The following is a 25,540-nucleotide window of genomic DNA, read 5'->3' on the forward strand; positions in this document are numbered from 1 at the left end:
GTCGAAAACGTGTGCGTACCGTTGCAGCACTTCCTCAACCTCCGCTGGTAGCACAGAAGGCGACAAACTTTCTTCCTGCAATATGCTGAACCAAGAGTCCCTGGGCATCTCCCACTGTCCATCATCCGCAGTGAGACTCTGGAAAGTCGGTTGTAGTTGGTGCAGGTCCAGTTCACCACTCAACTTGACTCGCTTCCCCTCGTAGATAAAACTCCATTCTTGAGTCATCCAATCAATCTCGCATTTACCCAATGTTCTCAACCATTGTATACCAAGAACCAAATCTACTTTTCCCAATTCCAGAGTAATGCAGTCAATATCAAAGTCAAGTCCCTGCATCTCCAACTTAACGTTGTTACAAACGCCTCCCGCATTAATTTTAACGCCATTTCCCAATATGACATGCATCTGAGAGTTGAAATGGGCAGATAAGCCTGCCTTCGTTGCTAGCTCAGGAGTAACAAAGTTATGTGTGGCTCCGCAATCAATCAATACCACAGCGTCAACTCCAGCTAACACCCCTCTCAGTTTTGTTGTAACAAGTGAGTCAATGCCAAGGTAAGCATTGAGAGAGATCTCCATCAACTGTGAGGCATCCCCCTCCTGGTCCTTTGTAACCTCCCTCTCAACTTCGTCCAAGTACGCATCTTGCAGCACCTCCACTTCTAAATCATCAATAAGCATCAGAACTTGTAACTCTGCATTCGCACACACATGACCCCGGAACCAACTCGTCTTGCACTTAAAACACAGCTTTAGCCTCTTCAACTCAGCTAACTCCTCTGGAGTTAAATGCAATCTTGGTCTCTGAGGTAAGTTTTTCGGCGTTTCCAGTTGCTTACTTTTGTCGTCGGCAAGTGGCTGCAGAGGACGGTGACCAAAATGATTTGATCGGTGTTGTTTATTTGGCGGATTATGGTATTCTGTCTGTCTTGGTTTCCCGCGTTCACCCATGACGTGACAGAAAGTGCTGCTCTCCATCTTGATCACTGCTGCAATGTGGTTGCGTAAACCTTTCGGTTCCTTTAGCTTGATGACCTCCTTCATTTCTTGTTTCAAGCCAGTGTAAAACTTGCTTATAAGGTTAGGCTCATCAATGCCTTTAACTTGTGTTATCAACTCCTCAAACTCCTTTACATACTGACGAACCGAGCCCGTCTGTTTCAAGGCGCATAAGCGGTTACGAGGTTCGTCATCGATTGACTCTGCAAACCTTTCCAGCATCCTTTGTTTAAAGTGGTACCAACTCTCAAACCTCTCCTCTTCAACTTCCCACAGGTACCAATTCAACACTTCTCCCGTTAAGCTTAGAGCCACCAGCTCGAGCTTCTCATTCTCTGAATAGTTTGCTGCTCTGAAATAACGTTCTACGTTCCGTATCCAACAATACGGCATCAAACCTTCAAACGTAGGCAACTCAATTTTCTTCAACAAACTCTGGCGACTAGCAAACATATCCGTATTCCTCTGGTAACCTAACGAAGGATTCTCCGATGCAGTTACAGAATCTTGTACCTGAGGATCCGATGTACCTGCGACGTCTTTACCGTGAGGTCTCGCCGAAGTCGTATTGGACTCGATCCTATCGATCGCCGCTGCGATCTTCTGTAACTGAAACTCAACGGAGCTCAAACGAGACTCCACCGCTACGACTCGTTCACCAGCTTGTGTGTTAGCCTCCGTCAGCTTCCTCCAACCTTCATAGATCACCTTGACCGTCTTCTCCGTCTCTATGGCCGATCGCTCCATATGATCGAGCCTTTCGTCAGAATCGCTCACCAAATCCATCGCGAACAGCTCACCGCACCAATGATAGAGTTTGAACTCCGATACTCGAACAAACTCGATCGTAAATGATAAGAATCAAAGGAATGAACGTAACTGCACTTTGTATTAAGAATCAACTGAGAATCGCCGGCTTAACCCAGGCGAATTCCTCCTCAAGTCTCACGACTCAATCCAAAATACAAAGCTACCCAACAATGAAAACAAAGTCCTCTATTTAAAGCATCCAACGGAATCTAACAGAAAACCCTCTTTCCCGTCTAGAGTCTTTCTTTCTTCTTCTTTCTTCAAGACCCTCCCGACGACTCAGAGTCTTTCTTCAAATCTTCATTCTCCCCATTCTCCCGCGCTTCTCTCTCGACCAACTCTTTCTTCCTCCTCACGTAACGGTATTGTAGCTTATCATTATCACTTGTCACTCGTGCCCAGAAATTAAATTAATAGTTGTACATCTAAAAGAATACTTAGAATTCATGATGATGAGTCAGAAGGAAAAACAGCAGAATCAATCATATATCAAGAGATAATACATACTTCAATCATCATTTGAGCTTGTCTGCCAAAATCTTCACTGAAAGCTATATCATGGTATCTTGTATTGAATTTTTGCACTTCTTTTTTTGGGAATCCATGTAAATCTATTCTTGGTTAGTAGATCAACAAAACAGAATAAAAAATAGAGACAGAATCAATGTCAAATATAAACATATGCAGATGAGAACGCATAAACTACATATATAATTTAGACTCTAACTTGCATGAGACTATGGGGAAAAAATTATATACATTAAAAGCAGCCAAACTCCTGCAATAGAAAAATGCTGCACTTTTAATTTCTAAGAAGTAAGAGTAGAAAATAAGAAGTTAACCTTTTCCCCTAGAGTTGGGATCAACAACGAACTCAGACTGTTGTATTAAGATGTTACCTTAGGTGCTCGAAATAGGATCCTCTGGAACACCATAGACTTATTGCATGGCACCAGCCCATTGAGGAATCCAAGCTTTACTTGCTTTGTTGGATCAGTAGGCTACTCATGTTAAAAAGGACAGCTTATAAGGCTATTTGCAGAAACACACAACTTGGAAAAGTAAAACAGTTGCATATCTCGTACTTCCTGCAGCAAAGGAGCCTCAAGGATGTCTATGGGCTGAAGCAAAAAGATCACCAGCCTAAAAAACTCACAACAGACACATGAATGCATGAGATATATATCCGACGCTTTAAGATAACAGTTTAAATACGCAATTCATGGAAAGTCATGTACATTCATTAAAATTGTGCTGACCAAAGATCATTTATAATAGTATATTTTAACTACAAAACTGTCAAATTAGTTATGAACCAAATGAGGACTCTCTGTCATATTAAATTGTCAAGAAGGAGCTTGTACTCCACAAGTTCATTGTAAGAGCGCTGCAGCTTGTCATTAACAACATTGCTTTCGGAAAGTTCAGCTTCTAGCTCGCCAAGCTTGACCTGAAAAGGCGAAAGAAGGAAATCAGTATAGCGATGAAGAAATATGAAGCAATGGCCGTGCCATAAATTAAAAAACAAAAAACAAAAAAGAAGCAAGTATTTGGGTTCACCTCAACATCAGCCAAATCCTTATAAACTTCTTTGTCTATGAACTCTTTGAAAGAACTCCAACCTTTAACATTTAGTCTTAAGAAACATATCTTTCGTGCCATCCCTCCACATCCTTTTATCTTCATACATATCAACAATGAGTTATGAGAAATGTCCAATAAACGTAAGATATAATTTCTTTCAACATACAAAATTATAACTTGTGTCTCACCTTCATTGTTCTGGCTAGCAGCTCCTGCTGCAACTAAGACCTCGGAAGCATCAAAGGTAACTGAATCTCTGGCCACAAAACAGATAAGATAGACACTCAGTAAAAGAGAGACCACGCTACTACATTACATCAAGAGAAGCAGTAGAAGGGAAGAAAGAACTGACCAGGATGGCGTTGGGCTTACAAATAGCCCAGAGATTGACCTTGTGATCTTCCCCACCAGTGACCAAAACCCTGGATGGTTTCCTTCCGATCTTTAGACAGTTGACAGCAGCAGAATATGCCACAAACTCCTCTTCGTATCACACACAAAGTAAAAGCCAAGGCTAAGCAAATGCAATTAGATGAGGAGACGCTAGTCAAAACTCAGTTTGACTGATAAGTCATAAATTCATACAAACACACGTCTCCAGAGGTCTTAAATTAGTCCACGGGTAGGAAAAAAACAAAAGAAAAAAACAGATCTTCCTAATAATAGAAGCAGCAGATCCAGCACAACAGTTGTGTAGTAATCCATGAGCAAAGACAGGAAAAATAGAATTTCGAGAAAACTTGGAAATGAAGAAACTTTCTGAGAGAAAATAAGGATACATACCACTGGTCGGAGAGAGTTGGCATAATAAAAGCATAATACTGGCCTCCATGCACTCCGCCACTATGAACTAAGACACTGCACACAAATGAGAACAGTTCAAGCAAGCACATCAGGCAGGTAACACGAACAATAACTACAACATAATTCATGTTGTGTTTAACGATCATAAAAGAAATTTAAATGACCATATAATAAGGAAATCTAAGCTCCAGCAATCACACTCCCTGAGAAGGAAAACCTAGCAGAGAATCAAAAGAACTTGATACTTGAAGAAAACATCCTATCATATTTATGAATAGCTCTGTTTGAATCTTCTGTAACTCAAGTTATAAAAACTAAGATACAACTGAAATATATACTTGTGGACTGTGGAGTGTGTATAGATTACGGACACTCTTGTCAGCATCAGGGGATAAATACTTTCTATTATCTCTGTGAAGATCCAGTTCAAGAGGAAACTCATATCGATCATTTATCTGTAAATAGATCTACGATGAATCTGTCTCACCAGGCTCGGTTTTAACGATTTCCAGATTAGAGTTGGAGTTAGAAGGTACCAATCTCGTAATAGTAGTCTCACCGGAACGTTTCAGCCTTACTTCTGCTCATCAACAATCACATAATCAAACTGATCGCTTCAAGAGGGCTGAATTAGAAGGAAGAGGCAATGCCCTGGCGGCGGTGTAGAGATACCTAAACCGACTCCAGTAACACCTAGTGCTTGAAAATACGACTTAGAAAACCTCAGGCGTCGCTGACTCGCCGATGAAGGAATAGGAGACACGACTTCCATTTTTTTGATTCATCTGATTTAGGATTTTCATTCATGTGTATTTTAGGAGTAACCGAACTTTAAGTACAACCTAAACCAAAATTTAAGCTCAGACCCAAAAATAAAATGTTCTGATTGGTTGATTATTTGTGATGACATGCACAGCATGAATGGAGCTCTTATTCAACTTCTAGTATTGTACTAGAGCTTTTCCCGGACTACGCCCGGGTTTATTTTCATTAATTTTAAAATAGTATGTTAGTATATTTAAAGATATAGTATATACTGAAAACTGTGATAAATATAAATTACTAAAATAAAATTTAATTATAATGCAAACAAAAATAATTATAAAATCTATTATATTATCACAGTAGAAAAACAGGTTAAAATCTCAATCATTTTAAATTTTGATTTCGTAACTCCTCTGTTCATTATATCTTTCTGATTCGTATTGTATAATTAGTGGCTAAAAGTTTAAGTTTTTACCAAGAAAACTAAACTTTCTAGAAGTATGCATGAAAAATAAAATGGGGTTGCTGAAATTTTCTTCTAAATTCAAAAAAGTTAGATACAATAAATATTTTATTTTGTAAATACCTTGATAATAGGTAAAAAGATAATTTCTTATTGAGTATTTTTCTGAAATTTCATAAATGTTGAAAAAATATAATAGTTTTCGAAGGTGATTGGTAAGTACTCTGAATGCTTTCCACACTTTTTCACAACTAATCTAATTTACCAATCATGCTTTAAAAAAATAATTTAAAGGTACAATTCAAAAGTTAAACTGAAAATAGATTGGCTATGAAAATTATTTTCTTAAGAACTTATATTTAGTGCTTTGAAAGTTATTGATATAAATCTATTTCAATAGATTAAGTTTACAGCTACAACATTTTTTTTTACAAATTTACAGCTTATATTCTAAAGCAAATAATTAAGTTTACAGCTACAAAGACTAAATATCTCTACTAAATATTATTTTATTTTTGTCGTTCTCTGCTAAATAATATCTTTTAAAAATTATTCGTTTTCATGAGATTCATGTTTTTCATCATCGATTTCCAAGAACAAAGATAGAAGATATTATAGATATAGATATTAGATAACAACATATGAACTTTGTGATTAATATCTAGGTTGTGATTTTGTATCCAGTCAGTTAATTATGAACTTTTTATTGAAATAATTCAAAAATTAACGCCAAAATTACATATTTATGTTATTAAATTAAAGGAATTCTAAATTTACCATAATATTTGATATATTTTCTAAATTTATTTTTAAAAATAACAATTTGCATAAATACCTTAAATCTGTGATGAAAATAAGACTAATTTTCTTAAATCATTTATAAATGTTTAAGAATCATTTATAAAATATTTATAGAAGTGTATAAACTCAACCTCTCCTCTATATACTAAATAATAATTAATATACTGTAAATTCAAATTCTATAATATTTGTGTTTGAAATAATATTAAAAACAGTATCTAAAGTATGGTATTTTAAGCAGTTGATCATTAAATTTGGATATCCTTCTCTATTGTGTTTTTCATTTTTAATTAAAATTCTTAAAATCCTTTGTATATATATCGTTTACAAATTTTGTCAGAATATTTACAAAAACTTCCTGGTTTTGTTAGCTCTAAGTTTGGAACATAATTGTTTTTCCCGTCAGCATAGAATTTGTATTATTATAAAATATTCATAATTTTGAAATATAAAAAATGAGTAACTCACATTTACGCACTAAAGATGGAAAATGTAATTTGGCCCTCTTATCTTGACATAAAAGTGGTTTGTTCTTCTTCTTTTAAGTTCTAATAATATCAATGGAATAATGGAAGTAAATTTTCTTGACGGTGTTATTAGCACACTAATTTTCCTGCGTTTTTTGAATTAGTTTTTACGATATGTTATCTAATTCAAATTGGTTTTAAATTTTTATATATTATGAGATTGATGATTGTGAATCTGTGATTTTTTTCCTATGAAAATACGTATATTTGATGATAAACAATAACCAAAGTCTCATACGAGCAATCCAAAAATTAAAACAGCACCCAAAAAGAACAGAGCCTGAGACTCATTCACGTCTTCCCACCACAAAACATAGACATCACCCCACCAACATAATCCCCTTTCCTCATATCAATACCTTTAGCAAGTTAGTCGTTCTTCTGCGAACAAACCCCTCAGCCAAGCAACCTCTCCCCTTGCAACATACGACTGCAACCTCATATCCATGGTGACACTTCTTGCGATCAAAAAGGTGATCATATTCGATTTCCTTGATACCACCTCCAATTCCCACTCATGCATATTACTCAGTGCAGTTTTTATCTCCATAGCATACGCACGATAAGATGGCCACGCCCTCGGTCTTTTCACCGCACCCACCAAATCTGCATCTTCAGTTTCAAAAATTACTTTATTCAGCCTGTGAGATGACATGCTCTCAATGGCCCAAATCAAAGCAAGGTGCCTTGCTTCCGCTAGGACGTAACACCAGAGAAAACCCTCCTACTGTGAAGCAACACCTCTCCTATATTTATTCCTCACAGTGGATATGTATTCATTAACTTTTATTTTCTAACCATGATTTGTCTCAGGATCTATATTTTTATGACAAACATATTACTGTATAAATGGTTACTAAAAGATAAATATTTGAGCAATAAACATAATATACCTCTAGAATATCCAGAACCAAAGTTTATATGTTTATGTTTTCTCCAGTTTTTCTTTACCATATACTCTTTATGCTCTGTCTCTTGTCACCTGAGCAGGAATATATATTTTCGTCGACCTTTAGCGAGTGAAAATATTGACAATAGATAGTGCGAATACATAACATATTTACCTTAGCGACATTACCTGTTCCACTAACAACAGGATATAGACCATCAGGTTTCTTTGAAACCACAAACTTGATTGAGGCAAACCTATGCCAATTTTATTATGTACTTCTCAGAATTATAAATCTCACATATCTAAATATTTGTTTCCATCAAAATGGTAAGCAATCACCTCCGTTCCAGGCCGATACAGGCCGATCTCCGTTCGAATGACGCCCTTAGCCAATCATCCGCTCTCTAACAATCTGCCACCAGACAGGACTTTTCGGTGATAGCCAATTCCGCAGTGGAGGAGATCGTCGCATCTCCGGCGTCAGCCGTTTGCAAGAAGCTAGCCTTCGACCTCATCAGATCCACACGCCTCACTCCGGATCTCTGGGACACGGTTTGCTCCGGCGTCAAAACCAATCTCAATTTCTCTGACTCCGACGTAACCGCCGCCGCCGTCTCCATCCACGCCGCTTTCCCCTCCTTCTCGAGTTAGCCATAACAAACCAATAGAGGGTTTATTCCATCGGAACAGATTCATGTCGTTTGGGTTATGATAAGCACATGAATTTTATGAGACTTAGATGTGGAGGCGAAGGAGAATCGGAAGTGGTGTAATGGGAGGAAGACGAAACGGAGAGGTCCGTATGTTGTGTGAATGAACGAATGACGTGGCAAAAAGAACCCATCCCATTGGATGATTTTCCATGCTGAGATGGATAGACTCAATGGAGCTCATATATACCTTTTAATATAGTATAGATGATTATTCATCTTTAGACTATTTTGAGAAATTAATCAAACATTATTCATCTTTTATCTCTCTCTAATCTATCTGTCTCATTCGTCGTCCTCATCCACCATTTTCATCCATGGATTACTGTTCCTTAAGGTGAAATTTCTTCTTTGATCACCTTTCAGGCTGTATTCCACAGTTCCTTCGAGCTCCTGGGGAGTTCTAGATAGGAACATATCCCTCACAAAGCCACAGTTACATTAGGATCATGATTACCGGCTCCAGCCAGTTCTGAAGAAGTTAAATAGTTCTTGATCCTTTCCGGAGATATTAATCCATAAGAAAGATAACTTCTACATGAAGTTACCCTCTTTAGGTTCGGTTACTTGTTTCGGAAATAAATCAGAATTGATTGTTTCCATTCAAACCCTTAAACACAACAAAAGATGTTACAATGACAAAAAGAACCAAGTCATCAACACAATACACGTCAGATTAAACAAAAAAAACACACACACACAAAAACAAGTGATGATATCATATGAGGACATCAATGGGAGGTCTTGGTTCAGAAGCAGCAGAAACAATTTCATCCTCTTCAGATGATCCATACAACAAAGTTTTCACTTCTGTTATAATAAGCTTAGTAAGAAGCAATCCAGAGATCAAAGCTGCGGTCATCAACATGTAAAACACAGCATCCCAACTAATGGCTGCGATGTAACCGGTAAGAACAGGTCCAATAGCTGCACCGACAGATCCTGTTCCATCTATAATAGCAGTGACTGTAGCCAAAGCCCTCGCATTTCCTTTAAGCGATTTGTGAGTACCAAGATCAGCTGCAACCGCGGTTGTGATTAAAGCATATGGTCCATTAACAAACACACCAGCCGTGAACATGAGGATGATGTTGATTGTCATTGAGATATGACCGTAGGTTCTGTACAGAAACAGAGCTGGGATAGTTAAGTAGATGAATCCCCCAGCTGTGATTGCTCTCCCATCAAGTTGATCAGAGAAGTATCCAGCTAAGATTCCTCCAACTACGCCACCAACATCAAAGAGTGTAGACAAGTTTCCAGACGTCTCTTGTGACAAATGCTCTCCTCCTATCTCGGTCTGGCTTACATAGAAAGGTAGCCAATAAAGGAAAGTGTAAGACACAAGTTTCGTGAAGAAGAGACAGAAGGCGAAAATGGCAACACCAGGGATCTTCCAAGCGGCTAAGAACCCTACGGCTCTTCTGTCGAAACCAGTACTCATCCTGGAGCTCAAGAAGCTTTCAGTAATGGTGTCACCAAGTCTCATTGTAGAATCAACTTCAGTTCCATCTCTCTCAGCTTCAACAGCAGGAGGGTTCACAGGCAAGAAGAGGTAAACCACAAGGCCAAGAAACGTGATGAGCAAGGCTGGACCAACAAAAGACCATCCCCAACCGAACTTCAAAAGCCCGGTCGCGATTAATGACCCAACGATGTTCCCTATCGATGTGTGAGCACTCCAAACACCCATGATAACCCCTCTCCTCTTCTTATCGAACCAGTTCCCCAAAACCGCAACCACGCAAGGCCATCCAATAGACTGAAACCATCCAGCCAATGTCTGGATGGCTAGGAAATAGTAAAAGCTATGGATATTGGCCCAAAAAGCAACACCAAAGAGCGCGGTGAACACTCCTGTCCCGACCATACCGATCGTTAGAAACGTCCTGAGGTCCAAACGATCACCCAAGTGACCAGCGACAAACATGCCGACCGCGTAAACGGAGAGGAAAGCCAAGTCAATTTGTCCGAGAAGAGCTGTTCCGTCTGGACCATCGAAAGGAGCCCATCCGCCTTGGTCTGTGGCCTTGAAGTGTCCGGTTGGTGATTTAGAGAGCGTTCCTTTGACGATGCTGTTGGGCTTTCGAGTAGCGTGGAAGGCGATATAGGCGACGAAGGTCAAGCCAAAGACCAGCCATTGATATTGCTTGAAAGAGAGTTTGCCTGAACGCTTAAAACGTTCTAGGAAATGAATACCTGGTGGTTTTATCTCTACATAGAGGAACTCAGATGATGTCCAAGACGCCATGCTTGGCTTCTCCTCACGTGACAAATACCTGAAAAGTGATCAAGACAAGAGAAAAGTCAAAAGACAGTTTAAGAAACCATGAGGTTGCTTCTTCATCATCATCACCTTTAAGATTTGAAGAGGAGAGAAATAATATTCTCTATTTCTCTATGGTTTCTAGCAACTTAATGCTTGGAAAATTATAGAAGGAAAAAGCACTACTTAAAACATTAAAGAACGTGAGAATGACTAACATAACTTTTGTAATCTTTAGCCCCCTTTGCTGTATTTTATTTTATTTTGACTTTTAGCTCATATTCTTCACTTTACTCTTCTCCCACTTTTTCTAGTTTAAACGTCACAACATGTACGCACATAGGGTTAAACCAGAAGTAACCATGGCAGAACAATTCAAAAAGAAAATCAGATTTATCTGAGGAAATAAACTAGAAACAATAAACACCAGTTATTAAAAGGGAATATACCCTAAAGCTTACGTAACTAATTACATGAAAGGGGCCGCAAGCGAACCACAAATCAGAGAAATGTTCTCATAATCTTTAAAGAACGAAAAAAACAATTTGATCATATCTAGCTTGTAAAGTTTCTAGAGACTTAATAAGATTTACCAACTCAGCCGTTGGAATGATTCAAGCATGGAAATATGAATGTATTTGACTTTTGTGATTAGTATTATAGAATGTATATCTTATGATAGGCTTGTTCTTTTCACGGCCGCAGACGCTGCGTCAGCGTCTCAAAATTAACACATCAAAATCACGAAAATATATGGTGGAGAACAAATGACTTGCCGCTGCGATTACTTTTTGCAAATGCCGCCGGTGTTTTCCGTGACGCTGGGTAAAACAGCGACAGCTAAACGAGAGCTGCGTCTGATTTTAATGGTGGAAAGTACAGCTGCCTGCGGTGTTCTCCACATATTTGGGCAAAAGTCAGTTATAATTTTGGTCCTTCTGCGCTGCGTCTGCGGCGGTGAAAAGAACAAGCCTGATGTGTAGCTATCACGTGAGCTGCCTTCAGCTGTTACGGGTTTGCTATGACCCATACCAAAGAATCAAAGATTAGGCAAGCAACCAGCTTATAGGATATCATTATACTAATACAACTCGCAAGAAACTAGAAAAAGAATGAAAATTTCTAGTTAACACAATTTAAATCCATCAAAAAGAGCGCCAAAGAATATTAAACCAACCACACACAAAACATCATCAAGAATCCACAACAGCGACTTTCACGATGATTTATGAAAAAAGTAACACATACATAACACAGTGAACCAGCTGAATTAAGGATAATGGTAGCCAGTAAGTTCACCACTTTATAAGTAATTTTATATTTTGAAAACACACAAACTATACCAAAAAAATGGAAGAACAAATTTTGAATGCGATGAGAAATACTAGATACACTTGCACCAAAAATCTTTTATATTGCACCAAAAAAAGAAAATCCTCGATATATTAGTACGAATTGCAAGACAAAAAAAATGTCGACCAAAGCCCACTATTATCTTTTTTTTTTTCCTTCTTTTTATAACTAAAGCTAAAGCCACCACAATAAACGATTCAGTCTGTCTCATCATCGACCCCCTTGGGCCTTGGCCTAATCGAGAAAATCAGAAAATCGTACGAATATGCTCCAAAATTCCGGTTCAGTTTCGGCAAAGGCGTGGTTTCGGAAAGCAAAGTAACCGGTCGGGTAAACCCGGTTCATGGAGCGATTTATCTATTCGACTATTCCTTTGCTCACCGGTTTAGTCTATACGGGTGGAGAGAATCAAGGTTTAAAGCCAATAATTTCCAAATAATAAAAAAGTCGAATTTTTTCCGTTTTCCAGGAATATCGAACCCTGCAGCTCTTTCTTCTCTGACTGTCGGAGGGTTTTCTCACTTTTTTTTCCGGCATTGAAACACGAGTTACACCAACTCGAAATCGATGGCCAGGAAACGAAAACGATCGCTCTTGGAGCAAGGTAACAGTCGTCGCTGCTCAATCCGTAAACTTTCTACCAATTATTTGAATTTGTCTTCCTCCTCTGATGAAAAACCCCACCCGCGACTTGTTTGCTTTCTGTCTCTTCATCTCTTTATTTACTCAGTGATAAACTCACCGGCAGAGAAAGAAGAAAGTACGAGTCCTAAGCTCACCAAGTACTGGCTCCAACGTTACAACCTCTTCTCTCGATACGACGAAGGTATCGAGATGGACGAAGAAGGATGGTACTCTGTAACCCCCGAGGAAATTGCAGTTAAACAAGCAGAGAGATGCCGCGGGAAAGTGGTAATCGATTGTTTCTCAGGCGTTGGTGGCAACACAATCCAATTTGCTAAAGTGTAAGGCTCTCTCTAGCTTGTTTGATTGTTTCTCTGGTTGTATGCTGTTTTCTAAACCAAAGTTGTCTCCTTTCTTTTGAATAGATCTTCTTCAGTAATTGCTATAGACATTGATCCTGTGAAGGTCGAAATGGCTATTAACAACGCATTGGTTTATGGGGTTGATGACCGTGTTGATTATGTCGTTGGTGATTTCATTCACTTAGCTCCATCTCTCAAAGTAAATCTTCTTTCTCTGTCTGCAAGTATAAAAGATTCTCTTTGACTCTTTTGTTGTTGTGCAATAGGGAGATGTATTGTTTCTGTCACCACCATGGGGAGGACCAATGTATAACAAAGTTGAGACTTACACACTGGACATGCTCCAACCAAAAGACGGGTAACAATTCATGTCATTTTTGTAACTATTCATGTGAAATACAACATCAGTTGGTCTTGTTTTGTGTAGGTACAAACTGTTTCAGATTGCTCAAACCATTACGCCTAACATCATAATGTTTCTACCGCGAAATGTCGATTTAGCACAATTGGAAGAACTTGCTTGGCTCTCCTCGCCTCCTCTAACTCTGGAGGTAAAGCATTGTCTACAAGAACGACACTACTAGAGTTAATTTATTGCAAACATTTGTTTCTTCACAGTTTCATTATGTTGTTATTGCAGATAGAAGAAAACTGTGTTGGAGGAAGAATTAAAGGCATAACGGCTTATTTTAGTTGCTGTGCGGTTTAGTTGAGGAAGTTAGGACTATTATTGCATCAAATGACATATATCTTTATGCATCAAGCGGTAGAGGAGTTGCTCATTCATCATATGTTTTTGCAACCTTGTAATTTTTTGGAGAGAGTTTTTTTTTGTTTGTTTGTATAATCCTGATTTATATTTCTAAGGATACATAACTCTAATTCTATCTTAACATTTTTAGCAGATGAAGGCAAAAAAAGTGATTAGTCCATATAAGTTGCCTAGTCTCTTTGAACGAGATTAGTACAATTATTATTTTGTGGTTGTTTCTGTTTAGCTTTGTATAATAAAATACATTTTGGTTACTTCTTTGATAATAAATTTTGGTGATCTTAGTCAAATAATCAAATACAACGCTTACGACTTCTTAGCCATCACTTGTAGATCCTCGTGTACCTATTTTGAGTGACTAGGATCTACACTAATGAGATTCCAATGCTCCTTTGTTCTCCAATCTGTTTTGCAGATTGCAAACATGATGGCTATACCTCGTAAGTAACCTATCTTTGATGCTACTTTACCATTCTTCGGCCTGATGCTCCTCACATCCCCGTTTACTACAAAGAAAGCATATGATTTAAAAAATCTAGAAAAAGAAGAGTTATGTCTTTTTGACCCATTGCCAAGGTTGTATGTAAAGGTATTTCAAATGCTTCGCTTACATTTTAGATAGGCTTCGGCTTGAGAATTCACGAATTAAAAAGCCTTGCATACTTTAGAGGTTTAGTTTATCCTTTGACTTTCTCAACTGTGAAATGGAAGAAAGATCAATAAAACAATTACTCAATTTTCTAAAGTTTTTAATTGTTTAATGATCCATAATAAGTAGCTTACAATTTTAGCGGTAGATTTTATTTCGTCTGTTACTGCCCAATCACTATGGAAGTAGGCGGTGAGAGTGCAATCAATGTGTTTGGTGAAGAAGATTCCCATCTCTAAGATGCGCTTAGTGTACCGCAGTATTCGTTTGAGGCTGGCAAAATCAGAGACGGAAGGTATATGCACTTTTGACATACATAGTTAAAGTGCATATTGAGTTTCTGTTCGTGTTAAAGTAAGATACTGCAATTTACTTGCAGGCTCAGAAGTAGGTATGTTGAGATTGAACTTTGATTAAATACTCCAAGAAAAGAAGAATAAAGAAGAAGCTACAAAGGAATGGAAGAGGAAGAAGAAGAAGCTTGGAGCACAAGTAACCAAGGAAAAGAAGAAGAAGCAAAAGCCAACTAATTACAACAAGCCCAACGAGAAGTTGAGATGTGACTTTAGTCACAAAGAATCAAGTTGAGAAGGAAAATAATTAGTTGGCTAGACTGTATATGGAAGAGTGAAGTATTGAATAAAAGCCTAGCTAAGAAGAGTTAACCGACTAGACTCGATGATGCAATACGTGTCTTGAATCAAACTCATCATGAGCTTGAAGAAACTAGTTAGAATCTCTTAGACGACGAAATCAAGAGTCTCAAAGTTGGTTTTCACTTTCTCCTATAACCAAAAATCTTGAGAGTGGATCTTTTTAAGTAAAGGTTTGGTTTTGGCTTTATAGCCAGAGAAAAATGAGCTGAGTGAGGAAAAGCTTTCGTTGAAGGCGGAGAAGGAGAGAACTGAAAGTCTGGTTCCATCTTCAGGGTTCATGGCTCAGATTTCAGCTCCGTTTGGTGAAGACAAGACGGCTGTTAATTTATCCGAGTAGTTACGGTTACATACCCTCTTGTGATCAAGATAACTCATGCCTCCTGCTTAAACTCTCAGCTGCTTCTATTTTGTTTGGCAACCAAAGGGTATTTAGAGATGAGATATCTGATGATCAACTTGGTTATAGGATTCTTGTTGTTCCTTATTCGGCTTTATGCAAATATTTTAATACACTCTGTTCCCACATAGTGGACAAAAAGACAAAATGCTCCCGCTCACTAAACGGGTGTTCTAACCAACTGAGCTACTGAGAGCTTCGTGCTGTTGACTCTTCATTCTGCAAAATATTTTTTTTTTCCAACTTTTACTGAGTTTGTAGTCTATCACAAAGTAACGAGTTCTGTGAAAATATCGCTACTTGCCAATTAGCGTCAATTAAAGCAAGTGAAAACGGGTTATATATGGACGAGCAAAGAACTCTTGGCACGACTAAACTAAGTGCACCAGTTACATGATGAAACTGCGTCTAAAAATAGATAAGGAAACGGCAAAAATAAAATCCGAAATTGAAATGGTATTTTCTCTAGAGAACCAAAAAGTCTCTACAAAAAGTGTCTCAATAAGCTCAAGGAAATAAGCAAAAATTTTGCCTCTCCTCATGGTTTCCAAAAGAAAAGTAAAAATAAAAATACAGACGCAAGCTTGAACAAACCGACGAAAAACATCCTTTTAATCATCAGTTTGCTTTAGCTTTCGGAGCCTTCTTCCGGAGTTGCCTACCATGTCTCCTCGAATTCTTCATTCCAATGAAGAAGAGTAGTGCCCCAAGGAGTGCCAAGCTCTGAAGGAATGGTCAAAACACACAGAACAGAGGATCTTAGCTTTGGATCAATTCAAGACCGAAAAATGGAAATCAAATTTCCAGTAAAGTTCTAACCTGAGTAAACTTGGAAAACAGTTGGCTGAATTCCTTTTTGTCAACATCGTAGTTGTAGAAATCATACAGAATCGGGGTGGCAACGGCTTGATGCAGAAGCTGAAACCACAGAGTTTTTTCATTCGTAAATCAAATTTAAAAAAAAAAGACTAATAATCTTTGAAAAAAGAAGAGTTGTTACATACCAAGAGATAAGCACCCAAAGAGCTGCCAAAGACGAACAAAAGTCCACCAATGCCCTTCAAGGCTATAGCAGCAGCAACAAGAATCTTCATCTGAACAAACAACAACACAAGAGGTTTCAGCATCAGCACCTATTTTGTTATTAATACTGTTCTTGAACTAGAATATGATGCACTTACATCAACTGGTGGCAATTGCTGGCCAGTATGAGTAGTCACGTGGCTAACAAAAGCATTGAACTTTGGTCTCAAAGATTTAGCTGCTCGACCTCCATCATCGCCAAAACCATTGAACCTGCTCGATCCATGAAGCGAAAGCAGAAACATAAGAAATCTACTAATGAAGTGGTCCTGGAACCAATTGAGACCATCAATATAGAGCAACCATACTTTATGTGTATCTCCTCAACCAAATCAGACAAATTGTTTAACTTAAAACATGAAATAGGCAGAGAAATTGCTAGTACATGTTCATTGGTTGAGTCACAATCATAAGAGACTACTAACCTAATAAGCATTGCTTGTCTTAAATGATATCACTTACTACAAGACCAACTCAACTAAACAACTTCAGCTCTATCAAATCAAGATGAGATGATTAAAAAGATCAAATCAAGCTATAATTGAGAGAAGAAACCTAAACAGATTCTACTAAACTGAAGATTACAAAATAGTCAAAGGAGGAGCAGATCTAGAACGAGTAGAAGAAAGTTGCTTACTCTTGCCATGCGGAGAGAAGGAATACGGAAACGAACAGAGCTCTACCGACGAAGGAAGCCAACTCCATTGAAGCTCTCTCACGAATCCAAGGCAGAGACCGAAAGAAAGAAAGAGAGAGAGTTATTAGATTTGGATGCGTAAATCAAGAGAGACATAAAAAGAAGGAGAAAACAAAGAGGCGAACTTTGTAATATTTGGGGATTTGAGGGGTCAAAAAAGGGAGAGGACTATTCTTCAAAGACTTGTTTCGAAATTTTCAAGTCGCTGCTTCCTTCTGAAGAATACGCCACGTGGACGATTTTACACGTCGATTGGCCAATCAAAAGCGTCCCTGTCATTTTAAGTATATACGTCGGCCACCAATAAGGGTCTGATTGGTAATGGCTGTAGCTTTAAATATTTTGCTGTAGAAAAAAATCTGTAGACTTTTTGCTGTGGCTTTAGATTTTATTGCTGTAGAATTTTATTGAAGCACTAAAAAATTGCTTTGGATATTTGGCTCTGCAGAGCACTTGTACAGCTGTAGGATATTTTAAGAGCTGTGGTTTCAAAAAAGAATTTAAAGCTTGATTGCTCTGAATTTGGTGCTGTGGAAATAAATAGAGCTGTGGACAGCACCTACAGCAACTACCAATCACCCCCTAAAACGCGGCTCCTTTACATGCACGCACCTCTCCTCTTTTAATTAAAAAACAAATAGCATGAATAATCATTAAAAAACAATTCCTTAAAAATACACGAACTTTAAAAAATACAAAAATTCCATTCTTTTAAAAAACACAATGTCTTATAGTTTTTAATTTATATAAAATCCCAATTTTAATGATATTAAATAGAGAGAATACAAATATTAAAATATTAAAATTAATACTATACATTATCTTTATGCATTGAAATTTTTATTAAAGATAAATCATATATCCAAATATATTATGTCAATTGATTAAAAAGTATTAAAAATAATTAATATAATAATTTTTTTGTATTTTTACAATTTTAATATGAAATCATTTCAAAATTATTATAAATGAATAAATGCTTTATTTTAAATTTAATTCATATAATTTTTAGTTCTAGATTTGTTTTAAAAATCTTATATATATATGTAGATACATTTTCAACACATACCCGTTTCCTAATTGTTTTAAAAATTTCGTTTATGCACTTCCATACGTTTCCGCTTCTACATACCCACTTCTATTTCCATGTAACATAGACTCTCATATAGACTTTTAAAAGTCTGATGTGTTATTATTTGGAAATAGCTTTGTTATGTTGATTAGTGTATACTAAAAACAAAGAGAAGAAGTTGAAAATAAAAGTGAACATTGCACCCTATAACCCTCTCCCTCACCCAAGTCCCACCCAAGTTCTTGTGAGCTGCAACAACTTTTCTCATACTCTGTTACCTTCGGTTGACGTTTCCGGTGGTCCTCCAGTCAGGGCCGGCTTAAGGGTAAGGGCAAAGAAGTGTGGATTTCGGGTTAAATGTTTTTTGCAAAAATAGTATTAGAAAAGGGTTCAGCTTTTTATTAAAAAATTTAGGAATAGGAGTCCAAAATTTTTAAAAATTATCTATAAATATATGTAAAACAAATTTTAAAATTATTTTGTCCAGGGAAGAGGCGGAGGTACGTTGAGGGTTGGGGGGGGCAATTTCCTACCATGGAAATATGAAAATTAGTTTAGTTTTATAACAAATTGAAGTTATGCCCCTGTTATTATATTGTTTCTTTGCCCCCTATACTCTAAATAATTACCATAACTAAAAATATTCCAATTCATATAAATATAAAACAAAAGTCCGTTTGTTTTTATATCTACAATCTCATATTTTAGTGAATTGGGCTTTATTTAGTTTAGCAGAACTAATCCAGTTTAAATAAAAATAGTTTTTATTAAATAAATAGAAAATATGGATATTTGTTTTAGGAAAATCAATTAGGTCACATGTACTCGTCGTCGTCTTCTCAACTTCTTGTGTCGTCTTCTAAACTTCTTCTTCCCCTGCAATTTTTTTCCACCGGCTAGAATCACTCACGAAATCTCCTATCCATGTAAGTTTTTTTTCTATTTATTTAATTAGTTTATATGATTATATCTATTTTAAATGTTTGTTTGATTCTCTTTTTATTGCTTTCTGTTCCAAAATTGTCTGATGATATGTTTTAAGGTTTTGACTTGTGATGTTAATGTAGAATAATTTTAGACCCAGCCAATATTATTATATATGTAACATGTTAAAAGTCTTAATGTAATTGACTTTATAATAATTTACTATTTCTACTGATTTGCAGATAAATGGAGCGATATTATAACAAAACGAGTGCTTCAGATTCTAAAAGAAATTTGGATAAATTGGATAACTCTGATGATTTGGATTCTTTGCCATGGGATCCAGCTGAAAGAAAAAAGATATCGCAGTATCTTCCGAATCAAAAAGACGAAGTAAGGCGGAAATATTTAACTAGAGGTCCATGTCAACCATATGGTCATGTTTTTCAAAAGAAGAAGTTTGGAACAGCAATGAGGCGGTTTAATCCAGCTTGGTTTGAGAAGTATGGTAATTGGCTAGAGTACAACGTCTCCAAAGATAAAGCATTCTGTTTGTGTTGCTATTTGTTCAGAGATGACATACCAAAAAAAGGTGGAAATCATGCTTTTGTGACTGAAGGTTTTTCTTGTTGGAAAAACCCCGAGGCTTTATCTGAGCATGTAGGTGGAATTAATAGCTTTCATAATATTGCTGTTAAGAGATGTGATGATTTGATGAACCAAGGTCAGTCAATTGTGCATGCTTTTTATAAGCAAGGCGATGTGGTGAAAAATGAATATCGCATCCGGTTAAATGCTTCAGTTGATGCTTCTAGGTACTTGTTACGACAAGGATTACCTTTTCGCGGTCATGATGAAGGAAAAGATTCTGCTAATAAAGGAAACTTTGTAGAGCTCTTGAAGTATAACGGAGAACAAAATGACGCTGTAAGTAAGGTTATTTTGGAGAACGCTCCAAAAAATAATCAGATGGTTTCTCAAGTGATTCAGAAAGATATTGTACATTGTTTTGCTCAAGAAGTACTGAAATCTATCATGGAAGAAATCGATCATGGAGTGTTCGGTTTGTTGGTCGAGGAGTCTGCAGATGTTTCTAACAAAGAGCAAATGGCTATTGTCTTTCGGTTTGTTGATAAAAGTGGATTAGTTAAAGAGAGATTTGTGGGAGTTACTCATGTAAAAGAAACGTCTTCTTTATCTTTGAAATCTGCAGTTGATGACTTGTTTGCAAAACATGGGTTGAACCTGAAACAGTTGAGAGGACAAGGTTATGATGGAGCAAGCAATATGAAGAGACAGTTTAATGGGCTGAGAGCATTGGTTGCTAGAGAAAATAGTTCAGCCTATTATGTACATTGTTTTGCTCATCAACTTCAGCTAGTTGTGGTGGCAGTTGCGAAAGCTTTGAAGTTAGTAATTTTTTTGACATGGTTTCGACTTTGCTGTATGTGGTTGTGGCTTCTTGCAAGAGGAAAGATACACTTCTTGATATGAATCGGAAGAGGGTGGAGGAAGGGATTGACAGTGGTGACATTAACACTGGAACGGGGCAAAATCAAGAGATTTCTCTTCCAAGGCCTGGAAATATTCGTTGGGGTTCTCATTATAAAACTTTGCTGCGTCTGGTTTAGTTGTTTCCTTCAGTCATTGAAATCCTTGAAAGTGTTCAAGATGAAGGTGCTGATGACTCAAAAAGATGTCAAGCATATGGTCTTCTCAAGTATTTTCACACATTCGATTGTGTGTTCTATTTGCAGTTGATGCTGTTTATTTTGGGAGTAACTGAGAATCTGTCAATGGCTTTACAAATGAAGAATCAAGATATTTCAAATGCCATGTCACTTGTAGATTCAACTAAACGGGAGTTGCAATAATTTCGAGAAGATGGATGGGATTTGCTAATGGGTAAAGTTTCATCATTCTGCAAAAAGAATAAAGCTACTATGCTTGTGATGGATGAAGAATTTGTGGATTTAAGGAGGCCAAGGAAAAAAACAGGTGTAACCAATCTGCATCATTATAAGGTTAATTGTTTCTACACTGTTATGGATTTGCAACTTCAAGATCTTAATGATCGATTTACTGAGGTAAACACTGATTTGCTTATTTGCATGGCTTCTTTAAGTCCTGCCAATTTCTTCCGTGAGTTTGATAAGTCAAAGCTGTTGAGATTGGTTAAGTTATATCCTGATGATTTTAGTTTTGGAGAGTGTCTATCTATGGAACACCATCTTGGAATCTACATTGACAATATAAAAAACGATGAACGGTTTAAGAATTTGAAGAATCTTGGAGATCTTTCTCGTCTGATGGTGGAAACAAAAAAGCATCTTGTACATCCTTTAGTTTATAGGCTCTTGAAGTTGGTTTTAACATTGCCTGTTGCTACTGCAAATGTTGAAAGGTGATTTTCTGCAATGAAATTAGTGAAGACAGCTACACGCAACCGAATTGGAGACGAGTTTCTAAGTGATTGTTTAGTATGTTATATTGAAAAGGAGTTGTTTGAATCTGTTACAAACGAAGCAGTGGTGAACCGATTTCAATCCATGAGAGAGCGTAGGATCCATTTATAATGATTTGTACGGTTTTATGACAATGTTTTTTATATTTTATTTAGTAATTTTTATTTCTGCCCCTGATACGTATAGTTTCTAGATCCGCCACTGGTCCAGGATCCAATGTCCATGGTGTATTTGAGCCGGTCCTGCCTCCAGTGATCGTCGAGTGACTGGACTCTGGCTGTGAGTTTAAGGCAGACGAAAATTAAAATCACTTCATCCCTATCTGATTTTATGCATTTTGATGTCTCTCTCGCCGACGTTTAAAGCTTCCTCGCCATCTTTAAATGTTACCTTTCTCTCCCTCACCGCTGCTCACATATCCTGCCTTATCGCCTTATCATACGTTTGCAGTATGGGGTTTTGGATTTCAATGTTAGTCAATGTCTTTCGTATTAACTATAGAACACGTGTTTACTTAAACAAATGAAAGCGTGTTAGTCAATGTCTTTCGTATTTACTATAGAACACGTGTTTACTTAAGCAAATGATGTTCTATCAATTTTTTATAATGCGATGACGTCTTTTTCAGTGTAAAAACTTTAAAAAATTCTCACAAAATACTTATATAATTTTTGAATGGTGACCAAGAAACGAAAAGAATATTGAATTCCTTATCATTCCCAAAAAAATCACCATTCAAAAGGAATAATTTTTCATTCTTGTTCTTCCCTATTCTTTTTTTTGTAAAAAAATAAAAAACAAAAAATTACTTATTAAATTTGATAATGAACAAACATTCCTTTTTATTTCTGCAATTTTGTTCCTATACGTTCATTTCCTATTCGTTCTTTGTGTTCTCGAAAATGTCACCAATCAGACCCATTTAGTATGCATCTTATTATTCAATTCCCAATTAATACTTAAACATTAAACAAATAATTTAAGTATTTTAATAGCATATACTCTTTCCGTTTCATAAACTTCAATGTTTTAAAGAAAAATTGTTTAAAAATATATTTTGTTGTATTTTTAATGCATGTTTTATCAACTAATAATGATTAATTGTATATTTCAAAAAATTAATCATTATTAGTTGATAAACATGCATTAAAAATGAGAATCCAAAATACTCATCATTATAAAATAAGGAGAGTATGAATTACATCAAATATTTTTTGGGAACTTTCCTCCATTTTGAATGGCTCTCATCTGGGACAAGGTAACGCTTTTCGAAATTATGTTCATCTTTATTAGAAACATTCAAAGATCTAACATTCAAGTCATTTTGCATTCTAGTCTCATATTCCTTGTAGTATACCATGTATGTAGAGTTCAGTCATTCCATATACAGATGAAACGTAGAAATATAGATGTGAACTAGCTCCTTTGTAAAACTTATTTTTGTTGCTAGTTTCAATAGTATTCTCACTTTTCCCAACCGTAACTCCCTATGTATATTGTACTATTGCAAGCCGTTGATGCCCGGCCATTAATGCGTACATTTTTATCTAGACTATTGGAAAATAGCCTATCTTGACCATAATAATTTTAATCTTGATAAATATGACCTAAACAACTATTCTATGCCAAATATGATTCAAATTTTATTAAAATTCAAATTTTCTATCGAAATTTGCTTCCATAACTCAAAATAATATTTTGACTAACAAAGTGTTAGGCAACCACTAAAATAGACAAACGAGGTTGTTTTGTGTTTAGGATAAAATTTTAAAAATTGTTATGGTTAAAGGATTTGACCCAAGCATAGACACTCGCTTCACCATGCATACTAAGTTACTAACCACTCGCTCACTTATAATTCTGTAATAATTATATAAGATTTATATACATACAACAACGAAGTGAAGCAACATCAGACCCTTTGCAACTAAAGATGATGCAAGGTTTCTCAACTGACTGTTGGACTGAACATTGAAGTATTGCAATCTGAAAGAGTTCCCTAGCTTTACCGGTGGAACTGTGAACCTTTGCTTGTTTATATTACATATAAATATTTTGACAGATTGAATTGATCCATACGCTACTTCTTGTGAATCTAAGTTTTATGAAATTAAATTACCATTCTACTTTGTCTTTCTTGATTAGAAAAAACATCATTCGAAAACTGGACTGGTAGATATGTCGCTGAAAAGAACACAAATCATTGCTTGTCCGAAACTACACGGTCATTTATTATAACAGACAGAAAAATTGAACATCTTTCTTGTCTCCGTGATCATAATTCAAACTTCAACATGTGTTTAGACCCATAAAGAAACTGGTTTTGATTAAACCAAAAAAAAAAAACAATCGCACTCAAAGAAGTCTTTAGAGCTTCGGTGTAGCAAAGATTGTAGCCTTTAAACCAAGAATCTCACAAAGCTCCGGATACAAACTCTTCCTGATCGACGCATACACATCACCGTTCCATTTCTTCGCCGCGAGTTTCTCCGCAAGGCCCACAGTAGCCTCCACAACTCCTTCCGCACTATCATGCGCCGCCGAGTCAACGATCCCCAAAGCCACCGCTTCTTCTCCCCTAATCTTCTTCCCGCTCAACAACACCTCGCGCCTCGCCGCGCTCGTCCCGATCTTAGACCTCACCATCGCCGCGAAGTAGTCCGGCATGGAAAGCCCGATGTCCACCTCGCTCATGTACAGGACCCCACGGTCTTTCCTCATGAAAACATAGTCGTGGCTCAGGGCAAGCATCAGCCCCGCGGCGGCGGCGTGGCCGTTCAAGGCGGCGATCGTCGGCATAGGGAGGTCGAGGAGCGCCGCGACCACGGGTTTGAACGATTCGACCATCTGGTGAAGCCGTTCGGCGGCTCCGGTTAAGGATCCGGAGGCTTGGGCCCATGCGAGATCGAATCCGTTGGAGAAGAACTTTCCGTGGCCGGTGGTGATGAGTACGGATCCACGCTTGGCTTGAGATTTGGCTTGAGCGAGAAGGGAGAGGATGGTGGCGATCGCGTCGGGGTTGAATCTGTGCTCGTTGTCGCCGGTTAGGGTTAGGAGGAAGAGGTTGCCGCGCTTCTCTAACGTGCACATGGTGAGGCGTAGGATTCGGTAGCAGAAGAAGAAGATGGAATAAAAATTGAAATTGAAATTGAATTGCGTGTAATTGGTGGTGGGGACGTTGATTTATGCAAAGAGTTATCTTATCTTCTACAACAGTGTGTAATTAGCATTCAAGTCCTTGTATTTTTGGTGAGATTACGTAAAATCCCGATTGATATATTTCCATTAGAAGCAAGTCAGCAACTATTGTGGCACTTTTTTTTTTTTTGGACAACACTATTGTGGGACTAGTATTCGTGAATATTCTAATCAATATTATAAAAATCGTTAGGCGGTAACTAGACGCTTTATAGAAAACTAGCGATTAGGCGGATTATTCGGAGCATAGGCGAGGCTTAAGCGTTTGCAAATTATTGATTTATTTTATATATTTTAGGTGTATGACATATTTTAGTTTTTAAGTTTAATTATAAAATTATTGTGATGAATTATCAAAATTAGATATACAAAACAGAAGAAAGTAGACAAATTTGTAGATTTTTAATAATAGTATTGCTTAATTTAACATATATAGACAATTTTAGATTGATTTTAACTAATTTTAACCGATTTAAAACAGTTTAAACCAATTTGAATCATATAAATCGGTATAAATTAGATTTTAAAAAAATCGTTTCGGATAGGACCGAGTTGCCGCGTAGGCATCGTCTAGATCGACTTTTAGAACCTTGAATCCAATTCACATGTTAATGACTACGGTTTCTTTACATGTAGGCTTTATCCAGCTATACAAGAGCATTTA

The 25,540-nt window shown here is 37.0% G+C and overlaps 4 protein-coding genes and 1 pseudogene across 7 annotated transcripts; 2 read left to right on the forward strand and 3 right to left on the reverse strand.

The window, feature by feature from the left end:
• Positions 1-1,872: 1,872 nt before the first annotated feature.
• On the reverse strand, positions 1,873-12,123 carry LOC106395531 (putative glycerol-3-phosphate transporter 3). Its single transcript, XM_013835958.3, has 3 exons — positions 10,715-12,123; positions 3,373-10,637; positions 1,873-3,262 (listed from the first exon to the last, which is right to left on the reverse strand). Exon 2 carries the CDS (start codon positions 10,607-10,609, stop codon positions 9,077-9,079), a length of 1,533 nt encoding a protein of 510 aa, XP_013691412.1. The 5' UTR covers positions 10,610-10,637; positions 10,715-12,123; the 3' UTR covers positions 1,873-3,262; positions 3,373-9,076.
• Positions 12,124-12,311: 188 nt separating this feature from the next.
• On the forward strand, positions 12,312-13,867 carry LOC106392237 (trimethylguanosine synthase). 4 transcript variants are annotated; one of them, XM_048738615.1, is made up of 6 exons: positions 12,322-12,605; positions 12,708-12,942; positions 13,027-13,162; positions 13,230-13,321; positions 13,391-13,514; positions 13,604-13,867. In XM_048738615.1, the coding sequence occupies exons 1-6, from the start codon at positions 12,545-12,547 to the stop codon at positions 13,670-13,672; spliced, it is 717 nt and encodes a 238-aa protein (XP_048594572.1). In that variant the 5' UTR covers positions 12,322-12,544; the 3' UTR covers positions 13,673-13,867. The 4 variants fall into 4 exon arrangements, with proteins under 4 accessions (XP_048594571.1, XP_048594572.1, XP_013688495.2 ...); XM_013833041.3 differs by having other exon boundaries at positions 12,329-12,581; positions 12,726-12,942; XM_013833039.3 differs by having other exon boundaries at positions 12,387-12,581.
• A 2,006-nt stretch (positions 13,868-15,873) lies between these two features.
• BNAC08G09550D lies at positions 15,874-17,407 on the reverse strand. Its single transcript, XM_013830644.2, has 5 exons — positions 17,158-17,407; positions 16,619-16,733; positions 16,442-16,531; positions 16,257-16,355; positions 15,874-16,160 (listed from the first exon to the last, which is right to left on the reverse strand). Exons 1-5 carry the CDS (start codon positions 17,223-17,225, stop codon positions 16,056-16,058), a joined length of 477 nt encoding a protein of 158 aa, XP_013686098.1. The 5' UTR covers positions 17,226-17,407; the 3' UTR covers positions 15,874-16,055.
• Positions 17,408-18,180: 773 nt separating this feature from the next.
• Positions 18,181-23,845, forward strand: LOC125577294 (annotated as a pseudogene).
• A 12-nt stretch (positions 23,846-23,857) lies between these two features.
• On the reverse strand, positions 23,858-24,961 carry LOC106396583 (enoyl-CoA delta isomerase 2, peroxisomal). The gene has a single exon (XM_013837013.3). It carries the CDS (start codon positions 24,766-24,768, stop codon positions 24,046-24,048), a length of 723 nt encoding a protein of 240 aa, XP_013692467.2. The 5' UTR covers positions 24,769-24,961; the 3' UTR covers positions 23,858-24,045.
• Between the last annotated feature and the right edge of the window lie 579 nt (positions 24,962-25,540).

The sequence above is a fragment of the Brassica napus genome, chromosome A8 (assembly GCF_020379485.1).
Source record: "Brassica napus cultivar Da-Ae chromosome A8, Da-Ae, whole genome shotgun sequence".
Taxonomy (NCBI): Eukaryota; Viridiplantae; Streptophyta; class Magnoliopsida; order Brassicales; family Brassicaceae; genus Brassica; species Brassica napus.

Excerpts from the sequence above, each read along its gene's own strand:
- BNAC08G09550D (XM_013830644.2), bottom strand. The coding sequence starts at position 17,225 with ATGGAGTTGGCTTCCTTCGTCGGTAGAGCTCTGTTCGTTTCCGTATTC. Across the intron at positions 16,734-17,157 it reads CTTCTCTCCGCATGGCAAGA|GTTCAATGGTTTTGGCGATG; the intron begins GTAAGCAACTTT and ends TGGATCGAGCAG. Across the intron at positions 16,532-16,618 it reads AGCAATTGCCACCAGTTGAT|ATGAAGATTCTTGTTGCTGC; the intron begins GTAAGTGCATCA and ends TTGTTTGTTCAG.
- LOC106396583 (XM_013837013.3), bottom strand. The coding sequence starts at position 24,768 with ATGTGCACGTTAGAGAAGCGCGGCAACCTCTTCCTCCTAACCCTAACC.
- LOC106395531 (XM_013835958.3), bottom strand. The coding sequence starts at position 10,609 with ATGGCGTCTTGGACATCATCTGAGTTCCTCTATGTAGAGATAAAACCA.
- LOC106392237 (XM_048738614.1), top strand. The coding sequence starts at position 12,545 with ATGGCCAGGAAACGAAAACGATCGCTCTTGGAGCAAGGTAACAGTCGT. Across the intron at positions 12,943-13,026 it reads ACAATCCAATTTGCTAAAGT|ATCTTCTTCAGTAATTGCTA; the intron begins GTAAGGCTCTCT and ends TCTTTTGAATAG. Across the intron at positions 13,322-13,390 it reads ATGCTCCAACCAAAAGACGG|GTACAAACTGTTTCAGATTG; the intron begins GTAACAATTCAT and ends TGTTTTGTGTAG.